We start from the raw sequence: 27515 nt of genomic DNA on the forward strand, positions 1-27515 counted from the left end.
CTTGTTTGAAAGACATAAAGAAGTACAGTTTTCCATACTGAAGTGTGAATATATATATGAAAGGGACTAAACAAAGACATTGTTGAAGCGGGCAGTGTCCAAAAAATGAAGGAAACGTTGGACAAATATAGATTGGGAGACAGGACTATCCGAGCTTGAGTTCAGGCCCTGTACACTACAAATAGGTAAATACACACACAAACACACACTGGCCTTTCATGGCTCAGTAATAATAGTAATAACAATATTAATACTAGTTGTAGCCAGGTTAGGGTAATGGTGCCTATGATGAGCCCAAAACTCTGGGTGTGACTGTCCAGGTTGTGGTGGAGGACTGGGAGCACAAGGCCTGGCAGTGTGAGGTGGTGGTGGAGGTCCTGGTGACGGACACCAACGACAACCCCCCGTCCTTCTCCCTGGCCACCCACGCCGCCACCCTGCTGGAGGACGCGCCCATCAACACCGTCGTCCTCAAGATGTCTGCCACGGACCCTGACCTCGGTAAAGGCTTTGTTGTGGCAGGGGATCAGGTCTGGGTGATTTTTTTTTTTTTTTTTTTTTTTTAACATCTAGGGAGGCAGCTCAGGGGCACAAATCTCACTCCCTTTTTCCTTGCTGTTCATGCCCCTCACAAAAGACACGGGTATTAGGGCTTTTATGCTGTTCTGTGAGGCCCATGATCAGTAATGTGTGATAATGATAATGAGAATAATAATGATCATAATAATTAGACTCATAGCACTCGGAGAGTGCACACCTCCGCCAAAGATCATCTTGAAAATTGGTATGGGCATCAACTGTGACCTTATGCATCATATGGAAGCATTTGTTTCGAAATTTGATGAAATTCTTTTTTTTTAAACTCTGACCTAGGCAAACTTTTTGAGGTCAAAGGTCAAGGTCAAGGCCATGCAAGGTGCATCATATGGAAGCATTTGTTTTGAAATTTGATATTTTTTTTTCTTTTGGAAACTGACCTTGAGCAAACTTTTTGAGGTCAAGGTCAAAGGTCAAGATCAAGGCCGTTCAAGGTGCATCTTTCCATGCGCTAAAATATGAACCAAGTCTGAAGTCTGTGATGAGGAGAACTGTTAAGTTATGGCCAAAAATATGTAAATCTGACATTTTGTGCGACCTTGACCTTGACCTTTGACATAAAAAAATTAATGGGTTCTATTCTGGATGGACACGAAGCTTCCCTGAAAAATTGGTTGAAATATCCACAAAATTGTGCACAGGAGACTGTAACCTTGACCATGACCTTTGACAAAAAATTTAATGGTTTCTATTCTGGATGGACACGAAACTTCCCTGAAAAATTGGTTGAGATATCCACAAAATTGTGTACAGGAGACTGCTCACAAACAAACAAACAAATAAACATACCGACCGGACTGAAAGTATAACCTCCTCCCAACTTCGTTGGCGGAGGTAATAATAATAAGAACGTCTCCTCTGTACCCCCAGGCATCAATCGACAGCTGCTGTACAACTTTGTGGACTCAGCGGAGGGCCACTTCACCATTGACGAGATGGAGGGTGTGGTCAGCCTGGCCCGGCCCCTGGACCGTGAGACAAGGGACTCCTACAGCCTGACAGTGTGCGCCGTGGACCAGGGAAGCCCACCGCTGTCATCCACCACGCAGCTCATCGTCACAGTCTCAGGTTTGTGACGTGCCGCTGCCCTGCACTGCCCTCCCAAAGTGTCTTGTGGGGCATAAGTAGGTACCAGTGGAGGTGCATGGGCCATTAGAGACACACTTATTACAGAAATCTGTCATGCACAAACTAGTACCCAAAACAGAACAAATCTATCAAAAAATACTAAGAAGTTTAGGATATTTTTTTTGTCTCTAACCCTGTAGCTGCAGGGATCATGTTTCTTATAGGCCGCTCTAAGCAAAATAAAGAGAAAAAATCATCACTCATGCAAATCATTATATTATATATATCAACCCATTTGTGATCAGTTTATGCATCCTCTATTTTTGGGGTTTATATCAAGGCAAACATTTGCCCCGTCGCTGGTACGCGGTAAACCATAAGCTTGGCCCGTCGCTGCTACCGAGCTAATGGAGCATGCGTCTACATTGGTTCTCATGTCCTAAGCCTTGCTAGTTTAAGACAAGAGTGGATTCCAACAGAGGATCAGATTTATGCTGAAATCCATGTTTTATATTACCCAATTTACTCAAACAGGTTTTCCTAATCATCATCATCATCATCATTTCGTTTAAAGTCTGTTTTCACTCTTCATGAGTGGTTGGGCGGTTTATGGCTCATAAATCAAGCCATTTTCAGTTTTTGGCGCAAGATTTTCTGGGTGCATGCCCTTGCACACCCAACCACTTATTTTAAATGGTGGCCCAAGCCTTTGCCTGAACGAAACAGGCAAACCCTACAAGGCAGCAGGAGCAGGGGGCTATGAAGTTTACCACCCGCTATTTCACCTGTAGCTGGAACTGGATGGCCATTGACTCTAATAAACATGAGTTCATCTGCCCTTAGAATGGTCTTGATTTTAATCCACCTGGGGGTCCAGCACACCCTCCTCACTGGTCCAAAACAAAACCAGTGGGGTTGCCGGTTTAGCCGCTGACTACCCGACCCTGCGGCTGGTTGTACTGTGTTACATGTTACCAGTAGCAGAGCACTACCTTAACTGCCCTGACCAGACAGACAGATTTTCCTAATGGTAGTCTCTATCCATAAGTCACGATTGAGAAGATATGTTTAAAGGAACCATTCCAACATGCCCTCGTTAGATTGACCATTGAGTCCTCACAAAATAAAGTGTCCTGCCAACAGTAATCAACAGCAATCAGAGTTTACTTGCATGAAAAAAAATAGTTGCTTTGATGTTTAAAAATTTCAAGGAATAATCAATTCTTCAAACTTAGTCTCACTGATATCATTTGGAAGGCCAAGTTTATTTGTATTTTAGATAATGAGTCCATCCTCCATATATTTTTGAGCCTCTGTCCCGTATATCTGCATTATGATCTCTTCTTGTACGAGAATGCTTCAAAGCAAGGCTGTGAGCTCCGTCCCCCACAGATGTGAATGATAATGCTCCTGAGTTTGTGAGGAAACTCCACGAAACTTCCGTGGCAGAGAACACGGCCGTGGGGACAGAAGTCCTGCGGGTCATGGCCACCTCAAGGGACATCGGCATCAATGCAGAAATCTCTTACTCCCTTCAGCACACCACGCTGGAGGAGTACCTGCACATCCACCCAAAGACTGGTACACTTGTGATCAACACCCTTTTTTTTTTTTTTTTTTTTTTATATATATATATATATATATATATATATATATATATATATATATATATATATATATATATATATATATATATATATATATATATATATATATATATCAGTAGGTTGTTATAGTTCAACTCAGCCATGAAGTCAGTTTGGGCAGGGTGTTCGGGGAGTTTCCTGGCCATAGCATCAAATCTTATTTACTGTATACTGAATACTTGATACACAATTTCAAATAGTATGTAGATAACACACGAGGGAGGGAGTGATGTATTTGTGATGATGCGGCAGCGCTGTGAGGAGGTTTGGGCCCCACCCAGACTGACTTCATACTGGTGTCAGACGATAGTTTGATTTCACCGCTGAAAATTGAATTAGTCTCTTTGGCTGGTGTGTGTGTGTGTGTGTGTGTGTGTGTGTGTGTGTGTGTGTGTGTGTGTGTTCTAATTCCCTGCAAGTCCCTCATGACCCACCACTGCCACAGGTGTGATAAGCATTGGCGCCGAGGTGGACTTTGAGCGCATACAGCAGGTGGTGGTGACAGTAGTGGCCACAGACGGGGGTGTGCCGCCTCTGTCCGCCACGGCCTTGGTCAACCTAACAATCACTGATGTGAATGACAACTCCCCGGTGTTCACGCTGCCCACCTACACCGCCACAGTCAGGGAAGACGCTCTGCAAGGCGCCAGCGTGGTGCAGGTAAGCAAGTGCCTCCTTCGTCTCATCTGACCTCCGTGCACTCCCTCCACCACTCACCCTGTACCCAACAGCCTCCTCAGTTACCCTAGTCACTAAATCCTTAACTGCTAAACAGGTCTGGAAGGAGGTAATACAGTGAAAGAAAGGCTGTTGCAGAGTGTACCAGTGAACAGGATGAAAGAATGCATATGCTGCTTGAGGAGATAAGTGAACCCAGATGTCTTTACTTGCTGCTGGTGTCACTAAGCTTATGGAGAGAAGTAAAGATGGGAATCAAAATCGTTCTCTCTGTGTGCACCGTCTGATAGTGGGAAACTTGACATACCTGGTGCAATGTTTTAGTTCCCTTTTCCACTCACCCTGTACCCAACAACCTCCTCAGTTACCCTAACCACTAAATCCTTAACTGCTGAATAGGTCTCAGGAAGGAGGTAATACAGTGAAAGAAAGGCTGTTGCAGAGTGAACCAGTGAGCAGGATAAAAGAATGAATATCCTGTTTAAGTAGAAAATTGAACCCAGATGTCTTTACTTGCTGCTGGTGTCACTAAGCTTATGCAGAGTAGTGAAGGTGGGAATCAAAAGCATCCTTTCTGTGTGTGCCGGATGATACTGAGGAACATGACACACCTGGTGCAGCGCTTCACTTGATGGTGACATTAGTCAGCAACACTTTTTTTTTCTTTTTCTTTTTTTACATCTTCGCCTGTGGCGCCAGTAGGCTTGTTTTTGGAGGAGCCTGATGGTATGGCCCAGCCCGTTGTGGCGCAGGCCAGTGTTTATAGTGGCGCCATCTTGCATTGGCTCATGCTGCCCTCCTAGAATCTAAAGTCCGGGTTGATAGGTGGTCTTTTGGACAGCATGTGGGAAGTTTTAAGCCACTCGGCGGCGGCTGAAAAATCTCAGCTTGGTGGCACCGGGCGGGGATTGAACTCGCATCCTCCTGAACGCGGCGCCGTCACACTGTCAACTCACCACTGCCTCTTAGGAGTTCCGGAATAGTTTATTTTTTCCTTCCTTCTTCTTTTTCCTTCTTTCTTCTTTTTCCTTTTTCTTTTCTTCTTCATTTTCTTCATCTTCCTCTTCTTCTTCTTTTTCTTTTTCTTTTTCTGTTTCCTCTTTTTCTTCTTTTACTTCTTTTGCTTCTCCTTTCATATTCTTCTTTTTTCTCCCTCTCCTCCTCCTTCCTCTTCCTCTACCTCCTTTTCCTTTTTCTCCTCATTTTCTCAAGTACATTCATTTAACCCATCTGCTGCGATTGGTACGAATTTGGCCTTCACTGGTAGCCTGGTAACACATACTCCCAGGTCTTTCTCTGCCTCTGTGGTGGATAGTGGAGTATTTCCCATGTGGTATTGGTGTGCTGGATATCCCTTCACTGGTAGCCTGGTAACATATGTCATGCCCCGAGAGCATAATTTTCCTTTTTCCTATTCTCCAACACGACCTCTGCATGTATCGAAACACACGAGAAATTAATCAAGACCAGGAGAAGGTATTCGCCGGCTGCCTGGGATTGAACCCGCGACCAGCGTGACGGGAGAGCCACTCCCTACCGAGTCGGCCAAAGAGGTGCCCCCACTCGCCAAGTGGGTTATGGGAGGCTCCCTTGTCAGACCTAGTCGCCGCACTACACATATACTCCCAGGTCTTTCTCTGCCTCCGTGGTGGATGGTGGAGTGTTTCCCATGTGGTATTGGTGTGCTGGATATCCCCTCCCAAGATGCAGGACTTAACATTTTTCTTCATTGAATTGTAGCAGCCACTTTTTGTTCCATCCCTGTAGCTTGGTGATGTCTTCTGGTAGGAAATCCACAGTCAAGGTGTTAGCAAACTAAAAGCGACCCACAACTACACTAATGTGACTTTACAAATGACAACTTTTTTCCCCTCACCGCAGGTCTCAGCCAGCGACGTGGACCATGGCGTGAACAGCCTCGTCCGCTACAGCATCAGGGCGGGAAACGAAGACCACTGCTTCACTATTGATGACGACACCGGCATCATCACTGTCATCAAGAAACTGGACAGGGAAAAGGTAAGTAACTAGGATCATATTTTTAGGTATAGCATTCTCATGATGTAATAACTTTCCTCATCCAAATAATATTGCTGTCTGCTAGTTTCTGTCCTGTTGGCCGTATAATTCAACATGCCCTGCGACCCAAATACAGATGATAGTGGCTTTGCAGCACTCTACTCGTATCTCTCCTGGATAAACGTCTCTTCCATCTTCTTTTCTGTTACCCTCCAACACTTGATGTTATGCCCTTTTGCAATTCTGAGCTCCTTTTATCTTTGTTCTCATTGCCCTGCGACCTGAATGTAGTTGATAGTGGCTTTGCAGCGCTGTACTCATGTCTCTCCTGGCTAAATACCTCTTCCATCTTCTTTTTTTGTTGCCTTCCAAGACAGTTGATTTTATACCCTTTCAAAACTCTAAGCTCCTTTCTGTTGCCATTGCCCTGTGACCCAAATTCAGTTGATAGTGGCTTTGCACCTTTCTACTCCTATCTCTCCTGGCTAAATGTCTCTTCCATCTCTTCTTTTTTGTTACTCCAAGACTTGATGTTATGCCCTTAGCAACTCACAGCTCCTTTTGTCCTTCCTGTTCTCATTGCCCTGTGACCCAATTACAGTTGATAGTGACCTTTAACCCGGTAGCAGTGGGGATCATGTTTCTTAATGGTCCCTCTAAGCGAGAAAAATGAGAAAAAATCATCACTCACACAAACCATTTCATAATATATATCAGAGCATTTGTGATCAGTTTATGTATCATCTATTTTTGGGGGTTTATATCATGGCACAAATTTGGCCCGTCGCTGCTACACGGTAAAGACACAAATTTGGCCCGTCGCTGCTACACGGTAAAGACACAAATTTGGCCCGTCGCTGCTACACGGTAAAGACACAAATTTGGCCCGTCGCTGCTACCGGGTTAACCTCCCTCCTCATGCCTTCTTAGGCTAAATACCTCTTCTGTCTCTTCTTTTTTGTTACTCTCCAAGGCTTGATGTTATACCCTTATAGCTCCTTTTTTCTTTCTGTTCTCATTGCCTTGCCACCCAAATATAGTTGATAGTGGCCTTTAACCTCCCTCCTCATACCTTCCTAGGCCAAATACCTCTTCCATTTTCTTTTTGTGACCCTCCAAGACTGTTGATGTTATACCCTTAGCAGCTTAATGGCAGCTCCTTTTTGCCTTTCGTTTTTACTGGCCTTGGGTTACATATATTCCCAGTAAGAAAATAATTGTGATATCAAATCCTTTGTGTTGTTGGAAATTTAAATCAGGCATGTCAAGACAGTTCCTAAATTATCATACAAAGCTGATTTAATTGATTTTGAACTTTTTTTCTTTTTCTTCTTCTTTCCCTTCTTGTCATTATTATTATTTTTTTCCTCTTGCTTCATCATTCTTCTTTTTTCTTCTTCTTCCTCTTCTTCTTTGTTTTTTTATTTCCTTTCTTCTTCTCCCCTTATTTTCCCTTCTTTATTTTCCTTTTCTTCTTTCCTTTTCTCTTTCCTTCTCTCTTCTTCTTTTCATTTCTTCATCTTATTCCTCCTCCTCCTCCTCTTCTTTTTCATCACCTCCTCAGGTCACAAAGTACCAGTTGACGCTGGGTGCCAGGGACTTGGGCACACCCAGCAACACTGCCATGGCTCAGGTCGTGATCCAGGTGGGCGACGTCAACGACAATGCACCCAAGTTCACGCAAGACAACTATACCGTGGTCGTGCAGGTGAGGCGAGAGGGTAGTGGTGGCTGCGTAGCACATCAAGTTCATTGTACAAGATTTTCCTCCTCCAAAGCCATAGTACTGTTTGTCCGTCAATCTGTTGTCTCACCAGATAGTTCATCCATTTATCTTTGATCAACCTTTCACAGATCTTCACCACCACACTTGTCAAAGAGACTGGCCTGTACTTCCCAGAGTCTTCCCAGCATTCTCATTTGTGAATTGGCATAATGTCTGCTCACTTCCAGTCTGCTGGGCCCTTACCTTCTGCTAGAGAGCTGACTATGACACATTGGATTTTATCAGCTAATTCCTTACTGCACTCCCTTAAGACCCAGCCTGACACACCATCCGGTCCTAGTGCCTTCCTCACGTCCAGACCTCCCATTAATCCTTCCACCTCTTGTACTGAAACTTGTCTTCCTTCCAGGTACTCCATATTTTCTTCTCTTCCTTCTTGTCCATTAAAGTCACTCTCCCTTGTAAACACTGCCTGAAAAAAAAACATTCACCCAGACTCTAGATTCTAGGATCAAAGGTGAGCTCAGGGGGGCAGCATGAGCCAATGCGAGATGGCACCACTATAAACACTTGCCTGCGCCACAATGGGCTGGGGCCGACCATCAGGCCCCACCAAGAAAGCCTACCAGTGCCATAGGTGAAAACGTAAAAAAAAAAGATAAATAAATAAGATAAAGAATAAAAAATCATAACTTCCACCATTGCTGCAGCATCCTCGTACTTTTCACCGTCCACCTTAAGTTTATTTATTTCTTTGTTGTTATTCAGCTTGCTATTGACATATCTATAAAATAATTTCAGCTGTGCTTTAAAATTTTCTAGTAGCCTACATTTCTCAAGTAGTTTCTCTGTTCCTCTCTTCATTCATTTCACTTTTTTTTACATCAAAGGATACGGCTCAAGGGCAACAAAAAGAGTACAAAAAAAAAGCCCGCTACTTGCCGCTCCCAAAAAACTAAAAAGTAAAGAGTAGTCAAAAGAGAGGTCAATTTCGGGTGGAGAGGTGTCTTGATACACTCTTCTTGAAAGAGTTCAAGTCATATGCAGGAGGAAATACAGACGAAGGAAGGCTGTTCCAGAGTTTACCAGTGAAGGGGATGAAAGAATGGAGATGCTGGTTAACTCTTGCATAAGGGGTTTGGATAGTATAGGGATGAGCATGAGTAGAAAGTCGTGTGCAGCGGGGCCGCGGGAGGGGGGAAGGCATGCAGTTAGCAAGTTCAGAAGAGCAGTCAGCGTGGAAATATCGATAGAAGAAAGAAAGAGAAGCAACGTGGCAGCGGAATTTAAGAGGTAGAAGACTGTCAGTAAGAGGAGGAGAGCTGATGAGACGAAGAGCCTTAAGTTGGTATTAGAAGACACTTTCAGGTCTCACATCAGCTGTTTCTAAAGGTCAAAGAGGGGGTCAGTCGGGGTCTAATGAGTGTTTCTTCAGGTTCACCGTACAGAGGAAGGGTCAAACTACCACCAGGGTCATAAAACTACCCCTGGAAATGCCCACAACTCCTATGAAAGCCTTGTCAAATATGTGTTTTTGAGCGATGACGTGTCTTATAATACGACCCTCAGACTCCACTCTGTCCAGGAGAGCTGTGTGAGTGGAGCCCCCCACACGTGAGATGCATACTTGTTTGTACTTCAGCCAAAGGTTCTGTCTTTCCCTTTTCTCCACCTGTTCCATGCTACATCTCTTTCTCACTTTGCTTCACTTTCACTTCCATATCTTTTATTGAACCAAATTTTATTTCTAACTTCCCTCTTCCCCTTTTTGACAAGTATTGCCTTACTCCCTCATTGTAAGTCTCCAGTAAGGACAGCCGCTTCATGTCCACTGTTTCCGCTCCATAGAACTTACTCCAGTCCGCTTCTTCAAGTGCTTTCTCAGCTATGCAGAGTTCACCTTGCTGTAATTGTATCTCCCAGTTTTGTGGTCTCCTCTCCTCACTTCTCTTCTTTCATTCATCGTAAACTCAAGTACCATGTGATCACTTCGTCCTAGAGGTGTTTTGTACGACACTCTATCTACTATTTCAGACTCCTTTGTAAATCCTTGAGGGTTCATCACTCCCCTGAAACCTTGTGTTCTTGATCCATTGTGTAAGAGTGTTGTTTATTGCCATCCTCAGCAGCATATTTCCCCATGACCCTCACCGCCCTCTGACGTCCACTCCTCCCAACACACCTCTTTGCAGGTGGAGTCCCCATCATGGTTAGGTTGTCACTTCCACTCATCATTTCCTCCATACCCTCACTTGTGTCTTTCATCATTCTCTCATATCTTTCATTACCCCAAGATCTTGTTTTTGGTGGAACACACACCACACCAAAGTCTCTGTTTCTGCTTCCTTCCCAGTGTACTCCAACTTTCATCATTTCAGCACATCCCTTGCCATAGTTTACACTGTCAACTCCCAGGTCCTTCTTAACCCGGTAGCAGCGGGGATCATGTTTCTTAATGGTCCCTCCAAGCGAGAAAAATGAGAAAAAATCACCCCTCACACAAACCATTTCATAATATATATCAAAGCATTTGTGATCAGATTATGTATCATCTATTTTGGGGGGTTTATATCATGGCACAAATTTGGCCCGTCGCTATTACCAGGTTAACCAACATCGTCACTCCTCCTCCCTGCATTTCCCGTCTGTCTTTTCTCCACATATTGTACTTTCCTCCACCAATGTCTAGGGACACGACAGCATTGCCCAGCTTTGTTTTAACTATTCCCATGATGTCCAGTTCGTTCTCCCTCCGGTAATCATTTTCTTCTGCCAGTGCCATTGTTAACCCATTCATGTTTGTGTATGCAACCTTTGGTTCACTTCATCCCTCTCTGCTGACCGTCTGTACCACGTCCTCAATCTTAAGTCTGTGACCCTCCACCAAAACCTCTTCTTCTCCGCCTCTGTCCTGCTCTCGTTTTTTTGCTTGGCTTCTTCCCACAGTTTGTTGACTTTTGCCCTTTCTTCTTCCTTCCTGATCCATACGTCTTTGTAATCCTCTCTTTTAGAGTTTCCAAGTTCCTGCAAGCACTTCCTCTGCAGCCACCTGCAATCTGAACCTTACCTTAAAAGGTCGATGTCCTCCTTTTACATATTTGCCAATCCTCAGGAGTACTTCCTCTACCTTGTCCTCCAAACTGTGCCTTCATGCTGCACCTCCCTCACCAGCTCAACAGCTGCCTGCTTTTCATTTATCTCTCTCTCTCTCATGTCGTATTGGCAGGACCTTCTCCTTCAGCCCAAAGACAACTACACTCTTCTTTTCAACAACGTCTCTCACCAGCCCATCTTTCTGTGTGTGTGTGTGTGTGTGTGTGTGTGTGTGTGTGTGTGTGTGTGTTTACCCAGTTGTGATCACAGGCAATGAGCTACACTAGTGGAGTCCCATCTCTGAGTCTCAGTAGGTCAGATTTAGCTTTAAATTTGATTAAAAGTTAGATTGAACAACCTCTTTGTCCAGGCTGATCCACTGTACACCGCATCTATTGAGAGAATTGTATTTCTAGGGGTCTTCCAATCATCTTTCATTTTCAACTATATGCAACTACATATATACATGCACATCCGTATCCATATCCAGTGAACATTGAAGTGGTGCGTCTCAAGTGGTTCTTCTTTATTAGGAGAACCGAGCTGTGGGCTGCTCAGTGATCCGCCTCATGGCCACCGATGCCGACGCTGACCCCAGCGGCGCTCCCTTCACCTGGGAGGTGATCAACCAGCCTGTTGAGAGTCGTGCCTTCACCCTGGACCAGGATGGCTCACTGAGGCTGGCCACCAATAAATTGAACCACAAGGTAACGCTCAATATTTTGTAACGCATTTAATCCAGTAAAACCATCAGGTGGTCTGAGTGCTCAAGGAAGTATGCATTTTTAATTAAGCTCCACAGATAGTGAGAGTAATACATGAGTGCCATTCTTCAGTCCCTGTTTCCTCTTCTTCACCAGGTCCAGGATCGGTACGTGGTGCAGGTGCGAGTGTGGGACAGCGGCTCGCCACCACTCCACGCTAACACCCAAGTTACCGTCAGCGTGGTGGAGGAGTCCCGCTTCCCGCCAACACTCTTCCCGCTTAAAACCGTGGTCATCAGCTTCCGGAGTGCCTCTCCCGGAGGCATCATTGGGCGGGTCACTGCACTGGACCAGGACCCCTACGACACCCTGCAGTACTCTGTGCCCTACCCAGAGGAAGTCAGCTCCATCAAGTACTTTGACATTGATAGTGAGGACGGCACTCTGGTGGCACTGACGCCTCTTGATGCTGGCAACTACAGCGTCAACGTCAGTGTGTCAGACGGCAGGTATCACCGCACCGTGCAGGCTTCCATCGAGGTCTCCGTGGTCACTGAGGAAATGGTTGAAAATGCCGTCATCATTCACCTGGGTCCTCTGTCCTCCGATGAATTTCTCTCCAGGTATCAGAAATATTTCCTCAAAGCTATTGCCATAGAGCTGTCAGTTCAGGAGCATTCTGTGGTCCTGGTCAGCCTGCAGCCAGCCCTCGTACACTCACACTCTTTAGATAAAATAGATTACATTCCACAACGTTCCAAGAGAGACATACAGAGGAGTCTTGACGTTCTGATAGTTGTGAGGTTATTTGAAATATATATGACAAGAGAACATTTGCTGCTGAAGCTAAAAGAAAAACAAGTTGACATAAAAGAGAAGCTTGGCTTGCCCTTCGTGGACATCATGGAGTCCCTGTGTGTGTCTGGCTCAGAGTGCGGCGGCCACGGGGACTGTGTGGACGTGGTGGAAATCAACGATGATGTGGCCATGCCCTTCAACACACAGCTGTCTAGTCTGGTTGCTCCAAGATTTACCCAGAAAGTTGGCTGTGTGTGTGACCAAGGGTATGGAGGCCAGAACTGCACTACTTTAGTCAATGCCTGTGGGCACCGACCCTGTGCTGAGTATGAGGAGTGTGCGCCCACCAACACCAGCAGCCGAGGCTACACGTGCCAGTGCCCTGCCGGCAGAGCAGGACCTTCGTGCCGAGTGGACCTGACAAAGTGCCGCAGCCCTGCGTGCCACTACCCACTGAGGCCTCTCTCCTTCAGGGGAAAGAGCTATGCCCAGTACAGCATAGCTCAGCAAAGTGAGAACAGCTCACTGATGCTGAGTGCCTTCATGCGCACCAGACACCCGGTGGGAACGCTGGTTTTTACTGCCGGGGATGTGGACTACAGCGTGCTGGAGGTGGCCGGCGGACACTTGCAGTACCGCCGGGACTGTGGCAGCGGGGAAGGGCTGGTCAGGGTGTCCACGGTGAGGGTCGACAATGATGCGTGGCACTTCATCAACCTGACCAGAGACGGCACCATATCAACACTGAGTGTGGACAGCGAGGTGAGTTCAGGAGCGGCGCCGGGTGCTAATGACATTCTGAACATGGATTCAAACTTCATGTATCTCGGTGCTACCCTCAGCAGTGAACCAGAGTCAGGCATGTCTTCCTATTCCCAAAGCAGCCTGGGATTTGTGGGTTGCCTCGATCAGATCATTATTGACGGCACCGAGCTTCCCGTGTCAATAACAGGGACGGCCTCCAGGGGCACGGTGCTCACGCGCCTGGCCAACGTGGAGCTCCAGTGTCCAGGCGTGCTGCCGTTGGCCGGCGCGTGTGGCTCCTACCCTTGCCAGAACGCTGGGACATGCATAGAAAATGAAGGTTCTTATAAGTGCAATTGCCCTCCACGCTTTACCGGAGGACAGTGCCAGGTGGACACGGCTCCCTGCTCCTCCTCAACCTGTCTTAATGGAGGCAAATGTATCGTTGTTGGCCACACCTATAAGTGTCAGTGTCCTTCAAAACTGAGTGGAAAACGTTGTGAATATGGCATTTTCTGCAACCCAAACCCTTGTCAGAATGGCGGTCGCTGTGAGGAGGGTACCGATGGGCCTATATGCAAGTGCCAACACTTTACCGGTGCAATGTGCCAGCTGGACATTGATGAGTGTACCCGCAACCCTTGCCAGAGCGGGGGAACCTGCCTCAACTTCTTTGGTGGGTTCAAGTGCATATGTTCCTCCAATGTTACCGGTGCGGTGAATAACTGCACAGAGGCCGTTAGGAAGCCTGAAGAGCCGTCCTCCTCCCTGAACATCACCCTGGAGGAGCTGCTGTGCATCCTGGCCGTGTTCCTGGGGTGCGTGATGGCCGTGCTGCTGCTGGGGGCCTGGCAGTGGTGGCGGTGGAGGCACAAGCGTCACCAGCAGAACAACCGCGTCAAGCTCACGGACCACCACGTGAAGAACGACCTCAAGGCGAATGACGCACCCAAAAGAAACTCCAAAATCTGCAACGTGGAGGCAGACCAGGTAAGACAGACACTGGTACATGTTAGTTTTATCAGACTCACTTCCTTGGCATCAAGTTACAGGCTGCAATTTGAATGTTTTCTGTCCATATTTCATTTTGTGGATGTTGTTGAGCCTCTGTGTGTTAGGGCGTCAGCGTCATAGATGTTTTGTTTCTTACAGACTTTTGAGTTGTTTTCTTTTTGTTGCCTTGGTGCCACACAGCAGGGGCCGCCGCTGCCCCCCCACCCGGCCTCCTACACCCCCAGCGGCAACGACTCCGCCATTCTCAACACCCTTAAGCATCTGGCGGACCTGTCTGCTGCGGGACACGAGAGTCTTGAGCTGGAGACACTTTCACGATGCTCCCACGAGTTCCTCCACAGCCTTAACAAGGCCGTGGTCATGCCGCCCAACCTCTCCCCCCCGCCGCCCTCCAACAGTGACTCAGACTCTCTCCACAAGCCCTGGGACCACCACAACAACCTCAACGACTCCTACTTCATGCCCATCAAGGGTGAGTCAAATAGCTCTGTAAATAGAGCAATATATGGAGCAGGGGGTCCCAACCATTGTTTACCCATGACCCCATTTTCCATGCCTCCCTTTACTCATCTCCCCTCGCTGCTCAGGCTTCCACAATTACATTTTAGCGTCCACACTTTGAAAACTTGTTAATAAACTTGTATGTGGTATATTAGGCCGAGGTAAATAGCAGGAATAAAAAAGGACAGAGAAGAACATATGGAGCCTCTAGTGAATTGAAGCCTAATACAATGGATAGGATTTTACTGAGACTTTTTTCTTGGTTACCGTCTGTCTCCCAGTTGCCAATAAATGAATAAATAAATAAATAAGAAAATATAAAATAAATAAATATTGCCCAACAGAAAAGATCAAATTAGCACACTTGGGACGATTTACACCAAGTTGAGAACCCCTGATATAGAGTTTATACATACAAACATGCATAACCTAACATAACCTCAGTACTATTAATCCAATACTGAAACTTTAATGTCAAGTCATGAGGTAAGATTTCAGCACTGGATTAATAGTACTGAGCAGGGCCGTGGAGTCGGAGTCGGGTACTTTTGGCCGGAGTCGGAGTCGATAAAAATACCCCCGACTCTGACTCCTTAACGTAATCCTTTATCGTGTAATGTAGTTGTGAACTTTTTTCTTATACATTATCCGGATGTTGTCTATATAGAGTACATATAATTTTGATGTAAATACATGTAAGAGAAAGGACCTCAAGAGAGTCTACCGGCACTACAGGCAACATCTATAAAAAAAATAAGAAATTGCCATAGAGGGGGAGGGGCATGGGGGCCGGAGTCAGAATCGGAGTCGCAACTTTAAAGTTTCCCGGAGTCGGAGTTGGAAAATTTTAACTCCGACTCCACACCCCTGGTACTGAGGTTATTAAGACGTACAGTAAAAGTCCGCTCAGCCTGTTTGGAGGTGAGCAGCCCGGTGGTGGATGATCGATGTGCCAGACTGTTGGGTGGTACTTACATGCATGAGCAGTTAAAGGCTGCCACAGAGTATTAACTGCTTGACTGCGGATTTCCTACAAGAAGACATCACCAAGCTACAGGAATGGAACAAAAAGTGGCTGCTACAATTCAGTGAAGAAAAATGTAAAGTCATGCACCTTGGGAGGGGAAGCATATCAACACCACATGGGAAACACTCCACTATCCACCACAGAGGCAGAGAAAGACCTGGGACTATATGTTACCAAATGAAGGGATATCCAGCACACCGATACCATATGGGAAATACTTCACTATCCACCACAGAGCCAGAGAAAGACCTGGGACTATATGTTACCAGGCTACCAATGAAGGGATATCCAGCACACCAATATCACATGGGAAACACTCCACTATCCACCATAGAGCCAGAGAAAGACCTGGGACTATATGTTACCAGGCTACCAATGAAGGGATATCCAGCACACCAATACCACATGGGAAACACTCCACTATCCACCACAGAGGCAGAGAAAGACCTGGGACCATATGTTACCAGGCTACCAGTGAAGGGATATATATGATACCAGGCAACCAGTGAGGGCAAAATCTGTGCCAATCGCAGCGGACAGGTTAAGACACCTCTCCACTTCAAATTGACCTCTCCTTTGGCCTCTCGTTCTGCTTTCATTTGTTGAAGCAGCGTATAGCAAGCTTTTTTGTTGCTCTTTTTGTTTTTTTGCCCTTGAGCTGCCTCCCTTGTAAAAAAATAATCCTCTTGTTATCTGCTCCCTCTCTTCTGATGAGGTGCTGTACCGTGCTATGAGTTCTGAGGTGCTGTATGGTTTTGTATGGCAGGGTGGGAATGAATGAGTGCTGTGATGGAAGAGGAGGGGAAGGAGGGTGTAAGAGAGGTGGCAGGAGAGGGAGGTACATGATTGATGGGAAGCAGCTGCCTGAATGAAGTGATTTTTGGCCTTAGGAAAGTCAGGCAAGGTTACTAAATTGCCCTTATTAATCCCTATAACCCAACTGAGAACGTATAATAAATCACCTCACAGTCTACGGCTTTCCGGAATATGTAAGTTAAGGGGTTTTTAGTCACCCTGTACAAGTGAAGTGATTTTAAGCTTTCATTAAGTCAGGCAAGGTTACTAAATTGCCAATATTCATCCCTATAACCCATTTGGAAACTTCTAATAAATCACCTCACAGTCTACGGCTTTCCAGAGAATATAGGTCTTTTAATCTCACCCCATACAAGTTAAGTGATTTTGGGCTTTCAATAAGTCAGGCAAGGTTACTAAATTGCCCTTATTCATCCCTGTAACCCATCTGAGAACTCCTAATAAAGCACCTCACAGTCTAGGGCTTTCCAGGGAATATAAGCTTTTTTATCTTACCCCATATGAGTTAAGTGATTTTAGGCTTTTGTTAAGTCAGGGAAGGTTACTAAATTGCCAATATTCATCCCTATAACCCATTTGGAAACTTCTCATAAATCACCTCACAGTCTACAGCTTTCCAGAGAATATAAGCTTTTTAATCTCACCCCATACGAGTTAAGTGATTTTAGGCTTTTGTTAAGTCAGGGAAGGTTACTAAATTGCCAATATTCATCCCTATAACCCATTTGGAAACTTCTCATAAATCACCTCACAGTCTACAGCTTTCCAGAGAATATAAGCTTTTTAATCTCACCCCATACGAGTTAAGTGATTTTAGGCTTTCAATAAGTCGGGCAAGGTTACTAAATTGCCCTTATCAATCCCTATAACCCATCTGTAAACTTCTAATAAATCACCTCACAGTCTACAGCTTTCCAGAGAATATGTTAATTTTTTTTTATTTTTTTTTTTTTTGTTACCCCGTACAAGTGAAGTGAATTTGGCTTTCGTTAAATCAGGCAAGGTTACTAAATTGCCTTTATTCATCCCTATAACCTATCTGAGAATTTATAATAAATCACCTCACAGTCTATACAGCTCTCTGGAGAATATAATTTGAGGGTTTTCAGTCACCTCATATGAGTGAAGTAAATTTGGCTTTCAGTAATTATTAACTCAGTAGCAGCGGGGATCATGTTTCTTAATGGTCCCTCAAAGCGAGAAAAATGAGAAAAAATCATCACTCACACAAACCATTTCATAATATATATCAATGCATTTGTGATCAGTTTATGTATCATCTATTTTGGGGGGTTTATATCATGGCACAAATTTGGCCCGTCGCTGCTACCAGGATAATCCCTGTAACCCACCTGAAAACTTATAATAAAGCACCTCACCGTCTACAGTATTCCGGAGAATATGTTTTTTTTTTTTTAGTCCTCCCCGTACAAGTGAAGTGAATTAGGCTTTTGTTAAGTCAGGCAAGGTTACTAAATTGCCCTTATTAATCCCTACAACCCATCTGAAAACTTCTAATAAAGCACGTCACAGTCTATGGCTTTCCATAATATGTAAGTTAATTTTTTTTTTTAGTCATCCTGTACAAGTTAAGTGATTTTAGGCTTTCATTAAGTCCCTTATTAATCCCTGTAACCCATCTGAGAACTTCTAATCAATCACCTCACAGTCTAGGGCTTTCCAGAGAATATAAGCTTTTTAATCTCACCCCATACGAGTTAAGTGATTTTAGGCTTTCATTAAGTCAGAGAAGGTTACTAAATTGCCAATATTCATCCCTGTGTAACGGTCCGAATGTGAATGAATGAGAGAATGTGAGTAAGTCGGTGACAGAGTGAGTAAGTATGAGCGAGTGGGAGCGTGAATGAGTGAATGAGTGAATGAGTGAATGAGTGAAAGAGTGAATGGGTAGCTGAGGAATGTAAGTGCGTAAAAGGTTATGAGAAGATAAAACGGCGAGCGAATGAGCGAATATATGAACGAGTTACTGAAATCCCTCATCCCAAAGCCTCGAACCCCTCCAAGAAACCAATAACTAGTTAGTTAGATAGGTAGGAGTGATTGTAAAAGAATGTTCCGGAAGGGAGAGAGTCAGTAATGCGGGGTTAAAAGATCACGTGATGGAGGAGAGAAGCTGATGAGTAAGCGAGGAGGAGGAGGAAGAAAGCAGAAGCTGGGTAGACTTGAGGCGAGCACCACGGCAGCAAGGCAGAAGCTGGGTAGACCGGAGACGAGCACCACGGCAGCAAGCCAGAAGCTTGGAGAACGTACACACCACCCACGGCCTACTGGGTGAGGCGGGCTAGCAGGAGACGAGCAGCAGCCCTAGCAAGGAAAGGCAGCGAGTTGAGTAAGAGCGGTGTCCACCTCTCCACTCAGCCCCCCCCCCCCCCCCGAAAGACCACCCACGGCCTGCGGGGTGAGACGGACTACAGGATGGGAACTTGTATGGCGGGGTAACCTGCCCCTCGACTGTCCTGGGGGGCTCCAATACCACTGCCCCCAAGCTGCTCCCTACATCAAAGGGCGCCCGCCTCTTCATACCACCCGAGCCGCTCCATCTCCACGCCAAGCGGCGCCCGTCTGTCCAGCACCAGGACCGCCGATTCCCATCGTGGACGTCCTCTGCCGAGCCCGACACTCACGCCAGCTCCTCCTCCTCCGCATCCATCAACTACAGAGCTAAGCATTCTGTGTATTCCCCAAATCTCCCCTTGTGACGGTAGTTAGTTTAGAGGCCTACGGCCTGTCGGTCAAACATTTTAGTTCATATTTTTTATTAGCACTCCGCTAACCTTTAAAGTAAACCAAATACATATTTATATCTAACCTTACTGAGTGTTATCATTTGGAGCCTGTTTTGCTGCTCATTGGAAATTACCGAACCATACACACATCCCCTCCATAGTACATAATCACCATCCAATTTCTTAATGCTGTCTCAAAAAGTGGTTCCCACGGAAATCCTCCCACCTTCCATAAGTAACGCCCTTCTGGTCACAAACTTCGGAACGAGTGTTCACTTGTCCTGAGGCCTTAACATCCGGGACCAGCGCTCGACAACTACCACGCTACCACATACCATTCACTACCCTAGTGGTTGTCATAATCAAGGGATGTAGCTTTTAATTTTTTATTTATTTAATTTATTATATTATTTTTTCTCGATTTTCCACGCTACATATGGTGGCTTTTGCGGTGGGATTTCCCTGTGAACCATTCCCCCCCCGTTGTTGAAGCAGAGTTAACTAGACAGTATAATTAATATTTTTTTTTGTTTTTTTTTTTCTGTTGACTGATTGTTGGTCGCCCTATTGCTTTGCAGTCTTAACATTTTGTTTTTGGTGTCTTTGCATTAACGTTTTTTTCTCTCGGTGCTCATAACACCAGAGAACATGTTTAGAGTAGCACTTGTAGGGCATAGTCATATTCAAAGGGAATTGGAGGTAGAGGAGCAGGAAATTCAGGTAGATAATTTTCGTGCCCCGGGAGGAAAAGCCGGGAATTTCTTTGAGGATGACTGCATTCAGGCAGTATATGAGGAGGAAAGGGAAGAGGTGGAAGGAGCGAGCGCGTGGTAAGAGTCTCGCGCAGAATAATGGAAAGTGGTAGTCTGCAATGGCGCGGTAATTATCACGATCAGACAAGTGCTTAACCTCCCTTGCTCATGTGTTCGAAGGTAGTTTCGTTTGAGTTTATGGGTTTTATATATTTGTTTTATTAGTTTGCTTTGGTTGTTCTCTTATCTTTAGTAGAGTAAACTGTAAATATTGATACTGAGGGAACATAGGAAATTTTGACACAATGGAGAAAACTGTAAAAGAAGAGATAGCTGACTTGCTGGGTCCATGGGAAAGTGAACACTGCCCAGGCCAACAGCGTACTGACACTGACCAGGCAGACCCTAGGGCACAAACACAGTCAAAGAAAGAGCCACAAGCGGGTGACACCGTGAAAATGGAGGAACTCGAGGAAGAAGTAGATTTTCTAAAAACATCAATGTTAGAATTAGTGGACCGATTACGTAGAAGCCAAGAAGACTCGCCTACCAAACCACTACTTAAACCAAGGGACATACCCATCCTCGAGAGAAGACACTTGAAGGGAGTAGAAGGAGGAGGCAGATTAGAGGTATTCCTTTCCCAGATTGAACAATGCACCCCACGGGGGGAAGATCGAAAAAGAATAGCTTTGAGTCGAGTAGACGCCGAATTAGCAGTTTATATCCAAAGCACTCTGAAGCATGGCCCCGTGGTGGACTGGGAAGAATTCAAGACATCACTGATCAAAGAACTAACGGATCAGAGTAAAGGAAAGGTATTCGACGCCTTAAATGACCTCAAATACTCATATGAGGAAGACGCGACCGAATTTGTCACCCAACTTAAATGTAAATTCGCACTCCTGGAGGTAAAATCAAATCCAGGAGAAGTGCCAAAGAGGGAAAAGTTGATAAAAACAAAGTTGCTAAAGGGAATGCCTCGAGATAGTAGAGAGAGGCTAGAAATATATATGGATAATCACGTGCCACTCGACACCTTTATGGAAAAACTAGAGGTGGAACGACTAGTAGCCCAAGCAAGGAAAAAAGACTGTGTCTTTATGGTGACGGATGAGGCTCCTCCAGCTGGTGCATCAGGCACTGGAGCACCACCATTAACATCCCCGAAGGCTGAATCCTTGGCCGAACCTACCGCCTTAGCCTCCTATCTCGATCGAATCGAGCGCAGACTAGAGCGGTGGGAAGAGCAAAAGAAACAACCTCGAGAGAGAAGGACATCCGTGTACTGCCCGTATTGTAGGTCCACAACACACGACGTGCAGTCATGCTTTAAGAATCCGCTTCCCGGTTCGTGTTTTGATTGTTTGAGGATGAACTGCCGAAGAGGGTACCCTGGTTGTCCAGGGAGGAAGACCTTTCAGACACGGTGACTGGCGCAAGCTAGGTCCCCAATAATCACAGTCAACATCAAAAGCCATATGCTAGAGGCCCTGCTCGACACTGGTAGCGAAATGTCACTAATCAAAGAAAGTGTGGTGCAACAACTCAATCTCAAGGTAGTTACAGGAAAAACCATCCCGCAATTACAGGGTATTACAGGGAAGAAACTCAGAATCCTAGGGCAAACCACTACCTCCATCATAGTTGGTGACAATCAACCTTTAGAGGTACCCCTAGCCATCGTACCCGATAATTACTTAGAACCAGTCTTGTTGTTGGGCATGAATGCCCTGGGAAGAGTAACCCTAGCCCTTGACCACCGAAACAAGAGAATTACCTGGAATAATGTCACCTACCCACTTAAATATCATGAACATCGCTACGGGAAGGTGACGCACATAAAGATTCAATCCATTGCCACCCACAAATCTTCCCCGGCCAAAGCTTTCGTGAGACTAAGAGCAAAATTAAAATTACCACCTTTCAGTGCTGCTATGAGGGAAATCAAAGTGGATGAAGCACCTGGTACTACCCTGGTGGTTGACCCGGAACATAAGAACGTGCAAGGAGGGTTGCCTCTCATTACGGAGGTAACCGAGGAAAAAACCATCTTCCTCCCAATGATCAATAATAGTAAATTAGACCTAACACTACATCAAGGGGTATTTCTGGCACGTTATGAAATAATCAACAGTAACCTTGAAGAGTTTCCGGAGGCAAAATGCTTAAAAACCACGATCAGTGAGTCGATGGGGCCCGAAAATGACGCGGTCCCAGGGAAAATGTCCAGAGGAGACAAATTAAACACCATATTAAGCGAAAGAGATTGGACTCACTTAGATGAAGAGCAGAAACAGAAATTATTCCAAGTAATACGGCGCCACGAGTTGTTGTTTATGGTAGACAAAAATGAGTTAGGCTTGATAACAGCGCCCCCAGCCCACATTAATGTCGAGAATCCCGTACCATGCAGGGCACCCATTTATAGATACCCAGAAAAAGCAAAGGAGCTAATAGCAGATATTATAGAGGACCTAGCGCAGAGAGACATAATAGAGCCATCTACCGCCGCCTGGTTGTCACCAATAGTTCTGGTCAGTAAACCGTCCGGCGAGAAAAGAATGTGCCTGGATTACCGCAAGGTTAACACCCATTTAGCAGTAGACATACACCCTCTACCAAAACTTGAGGAACTGGTAGAGAGAGTGTCGGGACAGCAATACTATGCCACCTTAGATATGAAAGATGCATACTATCAAGTGCTTTTAGACGAACCAAGCCGGGATTTAACCACATTTACTGAGGGGATTAATCTATACCGATTTAAAAGGTTACCCTTTGGCTTGTCTTGTTCCCCAGCTATTTTTAGTAGACAGTTACAAACCGCCCTTGCACCCCTCTTAAAGGCGGAATGGATAAAGACTTGCTTAGACGACGTGATCATAAGTGCACCTGACTTTAATACCCTTCTCAGTAGACTCCATGAGACCTTCGAGCACATGGGAGGGGTAGGAATCAAGTTGAACCTATCAAAATGTAACATTGGGCAAAAGGAACCTATCAAAATGTAACATTGGGCAAAAGGAAGTCAAATTCTTAGGGCATGTAGTCTCTCGGGAAGGATATCGACCGGACCCTAAAAACATCGAAGCAATTGAGAAAATGAAAGCCCCAACAACCGTTAAAGAAACCCGCAGATTCCTGGGAATGTGTTCATTTTACAGACGACACATTGGGCAATTCTCGAAACTAGCCGCCCCCTTAACTAACTTAACCCAAAAGGGATTACAATTCGAATGGTCAACAGAGTGTCAGCAGGCTTTCGAGACTCTGAAAGGGAAATTAATAGCAGCCCCCATCCTAGGACGGGCAGATATGTCAAGAAGCTTCATCCTAGAAACAGATGCCAGCCTCACCCATGTGGGTGCTGTGCTAATGCAAATCGATGATAATAATTTACCCAGGGTCATCGGTTATTTTTCCAAAAAACTTCGTCCGGCAGAAATGAGGTATTCAACCACCGACAGGGAAGCTTTAGCTATAGTATTGGCATGTCGCCAGTTCCACCATTTCCTGTGGGGCACGAAAGTATTTGTGCGGACAGACCACCAACCGCTAGTCTCCATCTTTAGGCAAAAAACTAAATCACCCCGCATGAATCGGTGGATTTTAGAAATGAGGGATTACCATTTTTCAATTGATTACAAATCAGGGAAAAAGAACGTAGTGGCTGACCAATTAAGTCGCCCAGTAAGACCTATAAGACCCTGGGGCGGCCAAAGTGAGTTATTTCTGGGAAGAACAAGGGAAGAGTTTAGCCAGCTGCAAATGCAGGAACCAAGGTGGAGGGAGATGAGACAGTATTTAGAGGGAGGATGTATCCCACGCTCAAAATACCCTAGAGCAACCCTCGCACAATTTAACATCGAGGATGAAATATTATACTCCACCCGCAGGAAGAAAGACAACACCATATTGTACACCCTGGTAATACCAAATGAATTAAGGCGGCAGGCTCTAAGTTTTGCACATGAGAGAGAGTCGGGTCATTTAGGTTTTCTCAAATCTGCCCTCAAGGCAGAAGACTATTTTTACTGGCCCAACTTGAGAGCAGATATGAGAAAACATATTAAAGAATGCATAACTTGTCAGCAACTCAAAACTGCTAGGGGCCTTCAAATGCAATGGCAAGAGCTTCCACCATGTAATAAACCCCTTGAGAGAATTAGTATGGACATCACAGATATGCACACGAGCAACAGCGGACATCGATATGTCCTGACGCTTATAGGTCACTACTCTAGGTATGTAAAATTTATAAAGATGAGATCAAGGTTAGCGGAGGAGGTAGTGAAGGGTTTGCAAACGTACATGGGAGATTTTGGGGCACCGAAAGTGCTCTTAACGGACAATGCGCGCGAGTTCCACGCAACCATTGTCAAAGACCTATGTACCAGAATGGGCACCCAGTTGGTGTTCAGCACTCCTTACCATCCCCAAGGCAACTCCATCTCAGAACGGATGCACAGAACAATGAAATCAGTCCTAGCTACGTTGTGCCGAGGACACCCCCACCGGTGGCCAAACTATCTCGGGCAGTGCCAGACAGTCTTAAACGCGGCAGTGCACGAAACCACCGGGGAGCAACCGTTCTACCTAATGTTCTCTCGTTACGCGCCACGAAGTGTAAGTGCGCCCTTGCCACAAGACGATGATGACGCGGACATAAAAATCGCGCATGAGGTGGTTAAAGAAACTAATAGGGAGAGAGCACAAAAGTGGCGAGACAAGGCTAATCGAGGGAGAACTAATCAGAGGGTAGAACTTAACAGTTTGGTCTGGGTGAAAAAGGAACAAGGTGAGTCCTCGGTACAGCGGAAGTTGGGAGTGAAGTGGTTAGGTCCGTACAAAGTTAAAGAAATACTTAGGGATGGAAGTGCATATGTGCTAGAGAATGTTTTCAATGGAACACAAATACAACGTGCGGCCGAAAAAATAAAACCATATGTAGGAAAAGAACAAATCCTCATCGAACAGGAGGAAGTACTCGTACCACCGGTGGACGATAGTGATGAGGACGAAGTTGAACAACGTCCCACGAGGGAAAGAAGGCCGCCCCGAAGGCTAATAGAGGAAGTTTAGGTAGGCTCCTGGAACAGAGTTGTGCGGTGCAGGACAGTAATGAACCCTCTTTGTTGCAGTGCAGAGTGGCACTGGGAAATCTCTCCCGCATCCAGGGTCAGCGAAACCCGAGGAAGCATGGGGACCCAGAAGAACCTCGTCAACCCCACCAGGAATATCTGGGACGACCTGGGCTCCCTGCAGAAGGTGTGGAAAAGGGGCTGGAAAGGCCCTACCACGCAACCCCGGATGCCAGGAGGAGGTGGGAGGTACACACCTGACACCCTACCAGGATGCCGGGTCCTGATGAGACCCCAAGGCACTCGTGCCTATATTATGGAATAATGTAGTACATATGGTTGGCCGCGATTGAAAACCAATTTTTTTGTGACCCTTAAATAATCTAGTAATGTATTTTTTGTTTGTTTAGTAGGATGTTTTATATAAGATGTAACTATGTTTTATTTGGAGTGAGTAGAAATGTGATTGTTTTTTAGACATGTTACCCATGGGTTAGAGACTTTGAGAAAGGGATTTCAGTCTCAGGAAGGAGGGAGCCGTGTAACGGTCCGAATGTGAATGAATGAGAGAATGTGAGTAAGTCGGTGACAGAGTGAGTAAGTATGAGCGAGTGGGAGCGTGAATGAGTGAATGAGTGAAAGAGTGAATGGGTAGCTGAGGAATGTAAGTGCGTAAAAGGTTATGAGAAGATAAAACGGCGAGCGAATGAGCGAATATATGAACGAGTTACTGAAATGCCTCGAACCCCTCCAAGAAACCAATAACTAGTTAGTTAGATAGGTAGGAGTGATTGTAAAAGAATGTTCCGGAAGGGAGAGAGTCAGTAATGCGGGGTTAAAAGATCACGTGATGGAGGAGAGAAGCTGATGAGTAAGCGAGGAGGAGGAGGAAGCAACGAGAAGCGGGGTAGACTTGAGGCGAGCACCACGGCAGCAAGGCAGAAGCTGGGTAGACCGGAGACGAGCACCACGGCAGCAAGCCAGAAGCTTGGAGAACGTACACACCACCCACGGCCTACTGTGTGAGGCGGGCTAGCAGGAGACGAGCAGCAGCCCTAGCAAGGAAAGGCAGCGAGTTGAGTAAGAGCGGTGTCCACCTCTCCACTCAGCCCCCCCCCCCCGAAAGACCACCCACGGCCTGCGGGGTGAGACGGACTACAGGATGGGAACTTGTATGGCGGGGTAACCTGCCCCTCGACTGTCCTGGGGGCTCCAATACCACTGCCCCCAAGCTGCTCCCTACATCAAAGGGCGCCCGCCTCTTCATACCACCCGAGCCGCTCCATCTCCACGCCAAGCGGCGCCCGTCTGTCCAGCACCAGGACCGCCCATTCCCATCGTGGACGTCCTCTGCCGAGCCCGACACTCACGCCAGCTCCTCCTCCTCCGCATCCATCAACTACAGAGCTAAGCATTCTGTGTATTCCCCAAATCTCCCCTTGTGCCGGTAGTTAGCTAGTTTAGAGGCCTACGGCCTGTCGGTCATTCATTTTTGTTCATATTTTTTATTAGCACTCCGCTAACCTTTAAAGTAAACCAAATACATATTTATATCTAACCTTACTGAGTGTTATCATTTGGAGCCTGTTTTGCTGCTCATTGGAAATTACCGAACCATACACACATCCCCTCCATAGTACATAATCACCATCCAATTTCTTAATGCTGTCTCAAAAAGTGGTTCCCACGGAAATCCTCCCACCTTCCATAAGTAACGCCCTTCTGGTCACAAACTTCGGAACGAGTGTTCACTTGTCCTGAGGCCTTAACATCCGGGACCAGCGCTCGACAACTACCACGCTACCACATACCATTCACTACCCTAGTGGTTGTCATAATCAAGGGATGTAGCTTTTAATTATTCATTTATTTATTTAATTTATTATATTATTTTTTCTCGATTTTCCACGCTACACCTGTAACCCGTCTGAAAACTTATAATAAATCACCTCACAGTGTAGGGCTTTCCGGAGAATATGTTAACCCAGTAGCAGCAGGGATCATGTTTCTTAATGGTCCCTCTAAGCAAGAAAAATGAGAAAAAATCATCATTCACACAAACCATTTCATAAAATATATCAAAGCATTTGTGATCAGTGTGTGGATCATCTATTTTGGGGGGTTTAAATCATGGTACAAATTTGGCCCATCACTGCTACACGGTAAAGCCACAAATTTGGCCTGTCGCTGCTACACAGTAAAGCCACAAATTTGGCCTGTCGCTGCTACACGGTAAAGCCACAAATTTGGCCCGTCGCTGCTACACGGTAAAGCCACAAATTTGGCCCGTCGCTGCTACACGGTAAAGCCACAAATTTGGCCCGTCGCTGCTACACAGTAAAGCCACAAATTTGGCCCGTCGCTGCTACACGGTAAAGCCACAAATTTGGCCCGTCGCTGCTACACGGTAAAGCCACAAATTTGGCCTGTCGCTGCTACACGGTAAAGCCACAAATTTGGCCTGTCGCTGCTACACAGTAAAGCCACAAATTTGGCCTGTC

The 27515-nt window shown here is 45.8% G+C and overlaps 1 protein-coding gene across 4 annotated transcripts in view; it reads left to right on the forward strand.

Annotated features, from left to right (window-relative positions):
• The window catches only part of LOC126996680 (fat-like cadherin-related tumor suppressor homolog), a 57923-nt gene that overhangs the window by 19027 nt on the left and 11381 nt on the right, over positions 1-27515 (forward strand). For all 4 annotated transcript variants that reach the window (XM_050857421.1, XM_050857419.1, XM_050857418.1 and 1 more), the window contains 9 exons: positions 321-501; positions 1468-1665; positions 3058-3246; positions 3757-3971; positions 5871-6008; positions 7573-7716; positions 11361-11534; positions 11688-14063; positions 14268-14559. In XM_050857421.1, the coding sequence (XP_050713378.1) occupies positions 477-501; positions 1468-1665; positions 3058-3246; positions 3757-3971; positions 5871-6008; positions 7573-7716; positions 11361-11534; positions 11688-14063; positions 14268-14559 (3751 nt within the window). In that variant the 5' untranslated portion in view covers positions 321-476. The remainder of the gene's footprint in view (positions 1-320; positions 502-1467; positions 1666-3057; positions 3247-3756; positions 3972-5870; positions 6009-7572; positions 7717-11360; positions 11535-11687; positions 14064-14267; positions 14560-27515) is intronic.

Source organism: Eriocheir sinensis, chromosome 10 (assembly GCF_024679095.1).
Source record: "Eriocheir sinensis breed Jianghai 21 chromosome 10, ASM2467909v1, whole genome shotgun sequence".
Taxonomy (NCBI): Eukaryota; Metazoa; Arthropoda; class Malacostraca; order Decapoda; family Varunidae; genus Eriocheir; species Eriocheir sinensis.